Genomic DNA, 13,700 nt, shown 5'->3' with positions numbered 1-13,700 from the left:
CCCCCGCCCCGGGGGTTTCGGGGCGCGCGGCGGGGGGGGGCGCGGATGGAGCGGGACCGGGGCCGGGGGTCGCGGCCCCGCACGGGGGCGGCTCAGGTGAGTGACGAGGGGGGGGGGCCCGGCCCTTCCCCCCCACCGGAGGAGCGGGGGCGGGGGAGTCATGTGGCGCTGGCGAGCTGTCAGTCAGGCGCGGTTCCGCCCCCGCGCTGGGGCGGCGGCCAATGGGCGGCCAGCACGGCGGTGACGGGCAGGTGGGGCGGCGGGGCGGGGCCGCTTTGTGCGCGCCGGCGGGGGCGGCGGTTTGGGGCGAAAAGCGCCATGTTTGGGTGTTCGCGCGGGGGCGGCGGGCAGGGCCCCAAGTGCTGTGTCACGGCGTGGGGGGGGCGGGGAGCCACTCGTGTCCTGCGCCACCGGGGGGCCCGCTGAGGCCGGGACCCCCCGTGAGCGGGGGGCGAAGAGGTTTCGGGGTCCCGGCGGGGCGGCCACAGTCGTGCGGGGGCCGCGGGGGGTGAGCGGCCCCCGCCGCGGGGGTCCCGGGGCCGCCGTGGGGCCCCCCGGTGTGCGTGGGGGCTGGGGGGCGCGCCCGTTCCGGGGCTGGCGGCCGCAGCGGCGCCGTGTCCGTGGGGGTCCCCGCGTCCCCCGCAGCGTGAGGGGCCCGCGGCGCGGCCCGTGAGGAGCGGGGGCGCGGGGCAGCCCGGTGCGGGACGAGGCGCGGCCGCTCCGGGGCTCCGGCGCCGTGCGGCCCGCGGGAGCGCGGCGAGGGGGGTGAGGGCGGGCGGGGGGATCCCCCCGGTGCCCGGCGCCGCCGGGGGTGGCGGGGCGGCGGTGGGGACGCCCGGGAGCGCCGGTTCATTGTCCGCCCGGCGCGGCCGGAGCCGCCGCTCAAGATGGCGCCTCCGGCCCCGTCTCCTCTCCGGGGAGCGCGACAACAACCTCCAACGGCCGGTTCCGCCGGGCCGCCCCGCCCCCCCACGTGACCCGCCGGCCAATCGCCGCGCAACGAATGGCAGCGCCGGCCAATGGGCGGTGCCAGCGGCGGCTCCGCGGGATGAGGCGCCGGGCGGAAGGCCGGGAGGGGCGGGGAGCGGCGCGGCTGAGCGACGCGGCGCGCGGCCAATGGGAGAGGCGCGGCGGGCTCGGCTCCGCCCACCGAGGCCGCGGCGGGGCGGGGCGGGCCGGGCGGGTGATGTCAGCGGCGCCGCCGCCCAATGAGGGGCCGGCTGGTGTCTATATAAGGGCGGCCGGGGGCAGGCCGAGCGGCGCCATTTCGCTGGGACGGAGCACGGAGCGGGTCGGGCCCGGTGCGAGCGGGGGGCGGCCCCAAACCGGATCCATCCTCCGCCGGGCGGCCCAGCCCCCGCCTCCGCGCCTCCCGGAGGGCTCGCCGGACCCTCCCCGGCCTCCGTAGCGACCCCTGCCTGCGGCCGGCGGCGAGGGGCCTGCCTCCCCGCCCCCCGCGCTCCCGCCCTCCGCCCCTCAGGGAGCCAAGATGGAGCCCGCCCGCTGAGCGGCCCCGCCGCCATCCGCTGTCATCCGCTGTCATCCGCCGCCCGGACCGCCGCGCCTCGCCTCGCCCGCCGCCTCCCCCGACGCGCCCGGCGCCCAGCGACGCGGCAAGGCCTGTATTGAGCGGATCGCGGAAGATCCGGGGCGCGGCGGCGGCGCCGAAGAGGGGACCCCCCCCACCCCCCGCATCCCGCCCGCTCCCCGCCGCCATTTTCTCCGCGCCCGTTCATGTGAGGCCGCTGGATGCTCCCGGCCGGAGCCGCCGCCTGAGCCCCGTGCCGGGGAGGGGACCCCCAGCTCGCCCCCCCCGGGGATGCGCTGACGAGGGGGGGGCGCCCCCCGCCCACCCGCGATCGCCTGAACCCCCCGAGCCCGCCGCCCCGCGTGTCCGGGCAAAGTGGGGGGGTCGTCGGAGGAGCCGGGAGCGCGGGCCGGGCACGGAGCCGCCGCCATGCTGCAGAATGTGAATCCCCAGAGCAAGTAGGTGCCGCGGGGACGGGTCACGCGTGGGGGGGGCCGGGGGCACCCCGTGTCACCCGCTGACACCCCCGGGGTTCGGCCGCGTCCCTGCGCCGTGACACGGGCACTGACACGCGCGCCGGGGGGTGTCAGCACCCCACCCGTGACGTTGTCACCCGTGTGTCCCCCACACCCAGCGCCGTCCTTGGCGCTTGAGCCGCGTCCTTGGCGGCCCGGGGGTGACAGTTGGTGACAGGGCAGCCGGGGGTCTCACCCCGCGGGTTTGGGGTGCGGGCGGGAGCCTCTGGGACCCCCCCAGTGTCCCTGGGGTCCCGCTGTGTCACCAGCGTCCTGTTGGTGTCCCTGAGGGTCCCCTTGGTGTCCCTGGGGTCTCACTGTGTCCCCAGGGTCCTGCTGTGTCACCAGCGCCCCGTTGGTGTCCCCAGGGTCTCACTGTGTCCCCAGGGTCCCGCTGTGTCACCAGCACCCCGTTGGTGTCCCCAGGGTCCCGCTGTGTCACCAGTGCCCCACCGGTGTCCCAGGGGTCCCGCTGTGTCACCAGCAACCCGTCGGTGTCCCCAGGGTCCCGCTGTGTCACCAGCGCCCCGTCGGTGTCCCAGGGGTCCTACTGTGTCCCCAGCACCCCGTTGGTGTCCCCAGGGTCTCGCTGTGTCACCAGCGTCCTGTCAGTGTCCCAGGGGTCCTGCTGTGTCCTGTCGGTGTTCCCGGGGTCTTGCTGTGTCCCCAGTGTCCCATCGGTGTTCCCGGGGTCCTGCTGTGTCACCAGTGTCCCGTCGGTGTCCCCAAGGGTCCTATTGGTGTCCCCGGGGTCCCACTGTGCCACCAGCATCCCATCGCTGTCCTCATGTCATGGTGGTGGCTGTGCCAGCTCCCCACTGTGCAACGGTGACAGCAACATAACAGCCCAGCCACCGGTGTCCCCAAATCCCCCCGGCGAGCGGGTGTCACCGCGGCACGCTCAGTGTCACCGTAACCCGCTCGGTGTCGCTGTCACCGCTTTGCGTGGGGACGAACCCGGACCCGCGTCAGCCTCCCGCCACCGGCCGCTCGTTTGGCTCCGACGAACGGTGTTTTTGGCCAAACCCCGGGGGGATCCAGCGCACGGGTCCCTTGCGCCGCGGTGGCGTCTCCGCTCTTCACCGCGGCACCGGGAGCGCGCGGCTCCTTTCGGGGCGCCCGGCCCCGCTTTTGGGGCCCGTTAACCGCGTCTCTCGCCCCGCAGGATTCTGGGGGAGGGCAATGCCGGGCTCATGGGCCTGGCGCCCGAGTCCACCCCCGGCAAGCGGATCCGCAAACCCTCGCTGCTGTACGAGGGCTTCGAGAGCCCCACCATGGCGTCGGCGCCGGCGCTGCCGTCCCCGCAGGCCAACCCCCCCCCGCCCGAGGTGTCGAACCCCAAGAAGCCGGGGCGCGTCACCAACCAGCTGCAGTACCTGCACAAGGTGGTGATGAAGGCGCTCTGGAAGCACCAGTTCGCCTGGCCCTTCCGCCAGCCCGTCGACGCCGTCAAGCTGGGTTTACCGGTACCGCGGGGGGGCCGCGGGAGGTGGCGCTGGGGGCGGGGGGGGTGTGAGTGTGTCTGTGTGTCCCCCCCCGTGTCCCCGAAGGCGCAGGCAGGGGGGTCGAGGCACATTCGTTGCCGAATTCCCGACCCTACGTGTCCCCCCCTAAGCACAGGGCGAGCGCCACCCCCCTCCCAGCCACACCGCAGGTGCCGGGGCTGCGCGTCCCCCCCGGGGGTGACGCCCCCAGCCCCCCCGTAGCCGTGGGGCCGGTTTTGGGGGCACCCTCAGCGCTGCCACCCCCCTTTTTGGTTTTGTCCCACCGAGGTCTGGATGAGGCGACGCAGCCGCTCTTTGGGGACCCCCGGCCGCTCCCCCCCCGCCCCCCCCAGCTAATCTCTTGTCCCCTGAATGCGTTTTGCAGATGCCCATCCATGAATTTGTAGAAGACAGCCATCTCGTGACCCCAAAATTAAACGCCAGCCCCCCCGTGCACCTGTGGCGCCCAAGGAGTTAAAGCCCGGAGGTAAATTAAAGTTCCACGCAGGTTTTGCTCTTTAAATTCCAACTTTAGCCATAAATCCACCCCCCCGGCCCCATCTCATCTCCCCCGGGGGGGACACAGCGCCAAAATCAGCGCCCCCCGTAGCGTAGGGTGACTCGGGGGGGGTGTTTTTTGCCCCCACGCACCCCCTGCCTGCGCCTGAGTGAGAGCTGGTGTGCGAGCGGCACGCGGGGTCACCGGCACCTCCCTGACCGCCCGTGTCCCCCGTGTCCCCCCCAGGACTACCACAAGATCATCAAGCAGCCCATGGACATGGGGACCATCAAGCGGCGCCTGGAGAACAATTATTACTGGGGGGCCGCCGAGTGCATGCAGGACTTCAACACCATGTTCACCAACTGCTACATCTACAACAAGGTGAGACCCGGCACCGCCGCATCGCGACACCACCCGGCGCGTTGTGACAGCCGTTGGGTTGTGACGCCGCTTGTGACGCCGCTTGTCCCCGCAGCCCACGGATGACATCGTCCTGATGGCCCAAACCCTGGAGAAGATCTTCCTGCAGAAGGTGGCCCAGATGCCACCGGACGAGCAGGAGATCGTGGTGCCGGTGGCCAAGAACAGCCATAAGAAAGGAGCGTCGCGCGCCGCCGGTACGGTGACGGTGACGGTGACGCGGGGCTGGGGGACGCGGCGGGTGACGCTGACGCTGACGCTGTCCCCGTGCGCCGCAGCGCTCCTGGCGGGGCTGGCGGGCGCCCAGCAGGTGCCGGCCGTGTCCTCGGTGTCCCACGCCGCCGTGTACGGCGCCGCCAGCCCCGACATCCCCACCACCATCGTCAACATCCCGCACCCCTCGGTCATCGCCGCCCCGCTGCTCAAGTCGCTGCACGCGCCCCCGGCCACGCTGCCCGCGCCCACGCAGCCCCTGGCCAAGGTGGGGGGCCAGGGGGGGTTTTGGGGGGAATTTGAGGGGTTTCAGGGGATTTGGGGCAATTTGGAAGGATTTGGGGGGGTTAGGAGGGTTTGGGTGGGTTGGGGAGACTTGGGCATTTGGAGATGTTTTGGGGGGGACTGGGGGATTTCAGGAGCGTTTGGGGGTTATTTGGGGGAGTTGGGTTTGTGAGGATTTTGGGGGGGTTCAGGATGATTTGTAGGGGGATTTGGAGAATTCTGGGGGGGTTTGGGCAGGTTGGGGGAGACTTGGTGGGTTTGGGGGTGTTTGGGGGGATTGAGGGATTTCAGGAGGATTTGGGGTTCAGGGCTGTTTTGGGGGGTTGGGGATATTGGGGAGTTTTGGGGGGGTTTGGGTGGGTTGGGGAGACTTGGGCATTTGGAGATGTTTTGGGGTGGATTGGGGGATTTCAGGAGGGTCTGGGGGCGATGGGGGCTTGGGGGGTTTGTGAGGATTTTAGGGGGAGATTTGGAAGGGTTTGGGGGTTCAGGATGGTTTGTAGGGGATTTTGGGGTGGATTTGGGAGGGTTTGGGGGTTCAGGTGGCTTCTTAGGGTGTTTTGGGGTGGATTTGGGAGGTTTGGAGGGGTTGGGGCTTCAGGTGGATTTGGGAGGGATTGGGAGCTCAGGAGGATTTGGGGGTGGATTTGGGAGGTTTTGAGGGTTCAGGAGGTTTTGGGGGTAGATTTGGGAGGTTTTGGGGGTTCAGGTGGATCCGTAGGGGATTTTGGGGGTGGATTTGGGAGGTTTTGCAGGTTCAGGAAGATTTGGGGGGTGGGACGATTTGAGGGTTTTGGGGGGAGGTTTGGGAGGATTTGGGGGGCATTTTGGGGGTCGATTTGGGAAGTTTGTGGGGGTCCAGGAAGATTTGTAGGGGATCTTGGGGGGAGGTTTGGAGGGGTTGGGGGTTCAGGAGGATTTGTAGGGGATCTTGAGGGAGGTTTGGGGGTTCAGGAGGATTTGGGGGTAGATTTGGGAGGTTTTGGGGTTCAGGAGGATTCGTAGGGGATTTTGGGGTAGATTTTGGGAGGTTTGGAGGGGTTGGGGGTTCAGGTGGATTTGAGAGGGTTCAGGAGGATTCATAGGGGATTTTGGGGTGGATTTGGGAGGATTGGAGGGGTGGGGGGGTTCAGGAGGGTTTGGGGTTTCAGGAGGACTCGTAGGGCATTTTGGGGTGGATTTGGAGGGGTTTGGGGGTTCAGGCGGATTCATAGGGCGTTTTGGGGGTCGACTTGGGGCGGTTTTGGGGGTAGATTTGGGCAGTTTTGGGGGTTCACGCTGCTCAGCAACCCCTCCCTCACCCCCATCCCCCCCCAGAAGAAAGGCGTGAAGCGGAAAGCCGACACCACCACCCCCACCACCACGGCCATCATCGCCACGGCGGCCAGCGGCGAGTCCTCGCTGTCCCCGTCCCCGTCGGGGCCCTCGCCCCCCGAGCCCAAAGCCGCCAAGATCCCCGCGCGGCGCGAGAGCGGCCGCCCCATCAAACCCCCCCGCAAGGACCTGCCCGACTCGCAGCAGCACCAGACGTGCCGGAGGGGGAAGCTCCCCGAGCAGCTCAAGTACTGCAACGGCATCCTCAAGGAGCTGCTCTCCAAGAAGCACGCGGCCTACGCTTGGCCCTTCTACAAACCCGTGGACGCCTCGGCCCTGGGGCTGCACGACTACCACGACATCATCAAGCACCCCATGGACCTCAGCACCATCAAGGTGGGGGGTTTGGGGGGGGTTTGGAGGGGTTTGGGGGTTCAGGAGGGTTTGGAGAGGTTGGGGGAGACTTGGGGACATCGGGGGGTTTTGGGGCATTTGGGAGGGTTTGGAGGGGTTTGGGGGTTCAGGAGGGTTTGGGAGGATTTGGAGAGGTTGGGGGAGACTTGGGGGTATTTGGGAGGAGTTTGGGGGGTTCAGGGGATTTGGGAGGGTTTAGGGAGATTAGGGGAGACTTGGGGGTATTTGGGAGGGTTTGGAGGGGTTTGGGAGGGTTTGGACAGGTTGGGGGAGACTCAGGGTTTTGGGAGCGTTTTGGGGAGATTGGGGAGGGTTTGGAGGGGTTTGGGGGTTCAGGAGGGTTTGGAGAGGTTGAGGGAGACTTGGGGGTGTTTGGGAGGGTTTAGAGGGGTTTGGGGGTTCAGGAGGGTTTGAGAGGGTTGGGGGAAACTTGGGGAGATTTGAGGGGTTTGGGGATTCAGGAGGGTTTGGGGGTTCAAGAGGGTTTGGGAGGGTTTGGACAGGTTGGGGGGTTTTGGGGGCTCAGGAGGGTTTGGACAGGTTGGGGAAGACTTGGGGAGATTTGGGGGGGTTGGGGAGCGTTTGGGGGGCATTTGGGGGGAAGGTTTGAAGGGGTTTGGTGGTTCAGGAGGATTTGGACAGGTTGGGGGGGATTTGGGAGGATTTTGGGGAGGTTTGGGAGGATTTGGGGGAGATTTGGGAAGATACGGACAGGTGGGGGGTTTCGGGGATTTCCAGAGGATTTGGGGCTATTCAGGAGGATCTGGAGGCTTTTGGGGGGTTCAGGAGGACTTGGAGGGGTTTTGGGGGTGTTTGGGGAGGATTTTGGGGGTGTTTTGGAGGATTTGGGGTGTCCACGGGTCCAGCTCACGTTGCCCCCCAGCGGAAGATGGAGAACCGCGACTACCACGACGCGCAGGAGTTCGCGGCCGACGTGCGGTTGATGTTCTCCAACTGCTACAAGTACAACCCCCCCGACCACGACGTGGTGGCCATGGCGCGCAAGCTGCAGGTCAGGGCCACCCCCGAACCCCAAAACACCCCCCAAAACACCCCCCAAAACACACACCACATCCCCTAAACACCGACCACGACGTGGTGGCCATGGCGCGCAAACTGCAGGTCAGGGGCACCCCCAAACACCCCAAAACACCCCCCAAAACACCCCCCAAAACACACCCCACGTCCCCTGAACACCGACCACGACGTGGTGGCCATGGCGCGCAAACTGCAGGTCAGGGGCACCCCTGAACACCCCAAAACACCCCCCAAAACACACCCCACATCCCCTGAACACCGACCACGACGTGGTGGCCATGGCGCGCAAACTGCAGGTCAGGGGCACCCCCAAACACCCCAAAACACCCCCCGAAACACCCCCCAAAACACACCCCAGAACACCCCCCAAAACACACCCCACATCCCCTGAACACCAACCACGACGTGGTGGCCATGGCGCGCAAACTGCAGGTCGGGGCACCCCCAAACACCCCAAAACACCCCCCAAAACACCCCCCAAAACACACCCCACGTCCCCTGAACACCGACCACGACGTGGTGGCCATGGCGCGCAAACTGCAGGTCAGGGGCACCCCCAAACACCCCAAAACACCCCCCAAAACACCCCCCAAAACACACCCCACATCCCCTAAACACCAACCACGACGTGGTGGCCATGGCGCGCAAACTGCAGGTCGGGGCACCCCAAAACACCCCAAAACACCCCCCAGAACCCCCTCCAAACACCGCCCCCATTCCCCCCCAAACCCCTCCCACACCCCCAAACCACCCCCGTCCCCCCCAAGCGCACCCACGCGTCCCCACCCCAAAACTCCAAACCCCCCCCATCCCCCGCCTTGTCCCCCCCAACCCTCCCCTGCATCCCCCCCAAATGCCCATGTCCCCCCAAAACACCCTCCACACTCCCAAAACCTCCCCTTGTCTCCCCCAAACAGCACCCACCCAAACCCATGTCCCCAAAACCCCCCCGCCCAATGTGCCCCCCCAAATACCCCCACGTACCCCCCAAACACCCCCTGCGTCCCCCAAAACCTCCCCTTGTCCCCTCCACCACACCCCCAAACCTCCCCCCACGTCCCCCTTCCCAACACCCCCGTCACACTCCCCACACCCTCAAACCCCCCCATGTCCCTCCCAAACCATCCCCCCCACGTCCCCCCGAAACCTCCCCTTGTCCCCCAATACCCCCCACAGTCCCTCCCCAGAACCTCCCAAGCATCCCCCCCAAGCATCCTCCCCTTGTCCCCCAAAATCCCCCACCCCAAAATCCCCTCAAAACCCCTCCCTCCCCAAAACACCCCCCACACCCCCAAAACTCCCCCACATCCCCCCCATGTCCCCCCACAACCTCCCCTTGTCCCCCAAAACCCCCCCAGTCCCTCCCCAAAACCCCCCCAAGCATCCCCCCATGTCCCCCCAAAACCTCCCCTTGTTCCCCAAAACCCCCCACAGTCCCTCCCCAAAAGCCCCCCAAGCATCCCCCCCTTGTCCCCCAAAACCCCCCACAGTCCCTCCCCAAAAGCCCCCCAAGCATCCCCCCCCAAGCATCCCCCCATGTCCCCCCAAAACCTCCCCTTGTCCCCCAAAACCCCCCCCAGTCCCTCCCCAGAACCCCCCAACCATCCCCCCCCAAGCATCCCCCCCTTGTCCCCTCAAAACCTCCCCTTGTCTCCCAAAACCCCCCACAGTCCCTCCCCAGAACCCCCCAACCATCCCCCCCCAAGCATCCCCCCCTTGTCCCCCCACAACCTCCCCTTGTCCCCCAAAACCCCCCACAGTCCCTCCCCAAAACCCCCCCAAGCATCCCCCCATGTCCCCCCAAACCTCCCCTTGTCCCCCAAAACCCCACACCCCAAAATCCCCCCAAAACCCCTCCCTCCCCAGAACACCCCCCACACATCCCCCCAAACCCCCCCACATCCCCCCAAACCCCCCCCCCCCAACCCCCGCCCTGTGCCCAGCGCCGCCGTCCCTCCCCGCGCAGGACGTGTTTGAGTTCAGCTACGCCAAGATGCCGGACGAGCCCCAGGACCCCAGCGCCGCGGCCGCCTCGGCGCCGCTGCCCGGCGCCCTCTCCAAATCCTCCTCCGAGGAGTCGTCGAGCGACGAGGACGACGACGAGGACGAGGACGACGAGGACGACGAGGACGAGAGCAGCAGCGGCAGCTCCTCGGGCAGCGAGGAGAGCTCGGACTCGGAGGAGGAGCGCGCGCACCGCCTGGCCGAGCTGCAGGAGCAGGTGCGCCCCCCCGCCCCGCGGCTCCGGCGCCGCCGCCTCCCCCCGGCCTCACCGCTGTCTCCCCACAGCTGCGCGCCGTGCACGAGCAGCTCGCTGCCCTCTCGCAGGGCCCCGTTTCCAAACCCAAGAAGAAGAGGGAGAAGCGGAAGAAGAAGAAGGGGGACAAGCACAAAGCGCGCGGAGCCGGCGACGAGGAGGCGCGGGCGCGCCAGGCCCAGCTCCGCCGCGCCAAGAGAGCCGCCGGCGCCAAGTGAGTGCGCCCCGCGGCCCCCGGCCCCGCTGGGGCTGCGATTGGGGTCCGACGCCGCGTTTCCCCCCCCGCCAGGAGCTCCAAGAAGGCGCCCAAAGCGGCGCCGGCGCCGCCGCCCGCGCTCTACGACTCGGAGGAGGAGGAGGAGAGCAAACCCATGACGTACGACGAGAAGCGGCAGCTCAGCCTGGACATCAACAAACTCCCCGGGGAGAAGCTGGGCCGCGTGGTTCACATCATCCAGTCCCGGGAGCCCTCGCTGCGCGACTCCAACCCCGAGGAGATCGAGATCGACTTCGAGACCCTCAAGCCCTCCACGCTGCGCGAGCTCGAGCGCTACGTCCTGTCCTGCCTGCGCAAGAAGCCCCGCAAGCCCTACAGCGAAAGTGAGTGGGCGTGGGGGGCTTGGGGGACCCTGCTGGGCCCAGGGGGGTTTGGGGGGACCCTCTGACCCCACTGGGCTGGGGGATTTGGGGACCCCACCAGGGGGTTTGGGGGACCCCACTGACCTTGCTGAGCCAGGGGGGTTTGGGGGAGACTCCATCAGGGGGTTTGGGGGGGACTACACTGGGATGGGGGGGGTTGGGGGACCCTTCTGACCCCTCTGGGCCAGGAGGGTGTGAGGGAACCCTACCAGGGGGGTTTGGGGGACCCTTCTGACCCTGCTGGGCCAGGGGGGTTTGGGGGGGACCCCACTGGGCTGGGGGTGTTTGGAGGACCCCACTGACCCTGCTGGGCTGGGGGGTTTGGGGGACCCCACCAAGGGTGTTGGGGGTCCTTGTTGGGCCAGGGGGTTTAGGGGACCCCACTGGCGATTTGGGGAGACCCTGCTGGGCCAGGGGGGTTTGGGGGAGACCCCACTGATCCTGCTGGACTGAGAGGGGTTTGGGGACCCTGCTGACCCCACTGGGCTGGGGGTTTTGGGAACCCCTCAGTGTTTTGGGGACCCCTCGGGGGGGTTTTGGGGACCCCTCTGGGGGTTTTGGGGACCCCATGGGGGTTTGGAGGCCCCGCTGACCCCGTCCCCGCAGCCCTGAAGAAGCCGGTGGGGAAGACGAAAGAGGAGCTGGCGCTGGAGAAGAAGCGGGAGCTGGAGAAGCGGCTGCAGGACGTGAGCGGGCAGCTCAACTCGGCCAAGAAGCCGCCCAAGAAGGGTGAGGGGGCACGGCCCCGTTTCCCCCCCCGTTTCCCCCCCCGTTTCCCCCCCCGTTTCCCCCCCCGTTTCCCCCCCCGTTTCCCCCCCCGTTTCCCCCCCCGTTTCCCCCCCCGTTTCCCCCCCCCGTTTCCCCCCCCTTTTACTTGCTTCTTTTTGTCCTCCCTGCTTTGTTCTCCCTTCATTTCCCCCCCTATTTCCTGACCATTTCCCCCCATTTCCTCCCAGCCATGGACAAACCAGAGTCAGCACAGCTGCTCCCCAGTTTCCTGACCATTTCCCCCTGGTTTCCTGACCATTTCCCCCTGGTTTCCTGACCATTTCCACCCCCCTTTCCCAATTATTTCCCCCCAGCCACGGACAAGCCAGAGTCGGCGCAGCTGGTCCCCATTTCCTGACCATTTCCCCCCCATTTCCTGACCATTTCCCCCCCATTTCCTGACCGTTTCCCGTTACTTCCCGCAGCCACGGACAAGCCAGAGTCGGCCCAGCCAGTCCCCGTTTCCCCATCATTTCCCCCCCATATCCTGACTGTTTTCCCCCCCATATCCTGACCGTTTTCCCCCCCATATCCTGACCGTTTTCCCCCCCATATCCTGACCGTTTTCCCCCCCATTTCCTGACCGTTTTCCCCCCCATTTCCTGACCGTTTTCCCCCCCATATCCTGACCGTTTTCCCCCCCATTTCCTGACCGTTTTCCCCCCCATATCCTGACCGTTTTCCCCCCCATTTCCTGACCGTTTTCCCCCCCATTTCCTGACCGTTTCCCGTTACTTCCCGCAGCCACGGACAAGCCAGAGTCGGCCCAGCCAGTCCCCATTTCCCCATCATTTCCCCCCCATTTCCTGACCGTTTTCCTCCCCATTTCCTGACCGTTTCCCCCCCATTTCCTGACCGTTTCCCCCCCATTTCCTGACCGTTTCCCCCCCATTTCCTGACCGTTTCCCCCCCATTTCCTGACCGTTTCCCCCCATTTCCTGACCGTTTCCCGTTACTTCCCGCAGCCACGGACAAGCCGGAGTCGGCCCAGCCGGTCCCCGTTTCCCGCCTCAGCGCCTCCAGCTCCAGCTCCGACTCCTCCAGCTCCAGCTCCAGCTCCTCGTCCTCCGACACCAGCGACTCGGACTCGGGGTAGGGGGGGGCGGCCCCCCCGGGGCCCTGTGTTGAGGGGGGGGGCGCCCCACGTTCCCAGCCGGGGGGGCCGGGCTGGGTCCCCCCTCCCCTCCCCTCCCCCCAGGTTTTACCGTTTGTTGTTTTAGGGTTGGTTTCTTTGTTTTTCTTTCATTGTTTTTTTTGGGGGGGTTTTTTCCAAAGGGGAAAAATTTGGGGTTTTTATGAAAAAGAAAAAAAAAAGATAAAAACCAATTAAAAAAAACAAATAAAAACCTTTTAAAAAAACAGAAAAAAATAAAGAAGCCACGGGGGGGCGGGGGAGGGGACGCGAGTCCCCGTGTGGGTTTTGCTGGGGGGGGCCCTTCCCCTCCCACCCCCCCTCTGTGGAAGACTTAATTTATTTGCGCTGCGGGGACCCTGGACACCCCGTGTCCCCCCCCACCCAGGACACCCCGTGTCCCCCCCTCCCAGGACACCCCGTGTCCCCCCCTCCCAGGACACTCATGTCCCCCCCCCGGACATTTGTGTGTGTGTCCCCCGCCCCCCCAGGACGCTTGTGTGTGTCCCCCCCCAACCAGGACACCCGTGTGTCCCCCCCCCAACCAGGACACCCGTGTGTGTCCCCCCCCGGACACCCCGTGTCCCCCCGGCTGCCGGGGCCGCTGCAGCATGTTCCCGCGGGGGGGGGGGGCCTGGGGGGGGCCTGGGGGGTAGGGAGGGGCCGCCTGTTTTTTACGTTGACTGTATAATTTTTTTCTACTCGTTTTATTTTGTTTTGGGTCCCCCCCCCCATTTTGCCCCCCCCCCTTAGCCCCTAGAGCCGTGTTTTCATCTGATTGGATGTTTGGAACCTTTCGATTCTTTAACATGTAAATAAAGAAAATATTATTCGAGTTGAGCCGGGGCTGTTGTGTCACTGGGGGGGGACACGGGGGACAACGAGGGGGGGACAGCGGCATGCGGAGGGACAGGGGGACAGGAACGGACAGGGGGACAGGAACGGACAGGGGGACGACACCCAGCAGGACACGCGTCGCTGTCACCCAGTGCGGCCCCTGGTGCTCCGGGTGTCCCATGTCACCCGGTGCAGCCCCCGGTGCTCCAGGTGTCCCATGTCACCCAGTGCAGCACCCAGTGCTCCGGGTGTCCCATGTCACCTGGTTCAGCCCCCAGTGCTCCGGGTGTCCCATGTCACCTGGTTCAGCCCCCAGTGCTCCAGGTGTCCCATGTTACCCAGTGCAGCCCCCAG

General features: G+C 66.8%; 1 protein-coding gene across 1 annotated transcript; it reads left to right on the top strand.

Moving 5' to 3' along the window:
• Positions 1-1,292: 1,292 nt before the first annotated feature.
• On the top strand, positions 1,293-13,349 carry BRD2 (bromodomain containing 2). Its single transcript, XM_071800959.1, has 12 exons — positions 1,293-1,986; positions 3,209-3,509; positions 4,273-4,410; positions 4,505-4,646; positions 4,728-4,930; positions 6,265-6,657; positions 7,559-7,687; positions 9,680-9,934; positions 10,003-10,184; positions 10,260-10,570; positions 11,216-11,338; positions 12,343-13,349. The coding sequence occupies exons 1-12, from the start codon at positions 1,958-1,960 to the stop codon at positions 12,471-12,473; spliced, it is 2,337 nt and encodes a 778-aa protein (XP_071657060.1). The 5' UTR covers positions 1,293-1,957; the 3' UTR covers positions 12,474-13,349.
• The last annotated feature ends 351 nt before the right edge of the window (positions 13,350-13,700 follow it).

This window comes from Patagioenas fasciata, chromosome 34 (genome assembly GCF_037038585.1).
Source record: "Patagioenas fasciata isolate bPatFas1 chromosome 34, bPatFas1.hap1, whole genome shotgun sequence".
In the NCBI taxonomy this organism is placed as follows: domain Eukaryota; kingdom Metazoa; phylum Chordata; class Aves; order Columbiformes; family Columbidae; genus Patagioenas; species Patagioenas fasciata.
Note: the sequence above shows the minus strand (reverse complement) of the source record. Positions and strands in the feature narration are given on the sequence as shown.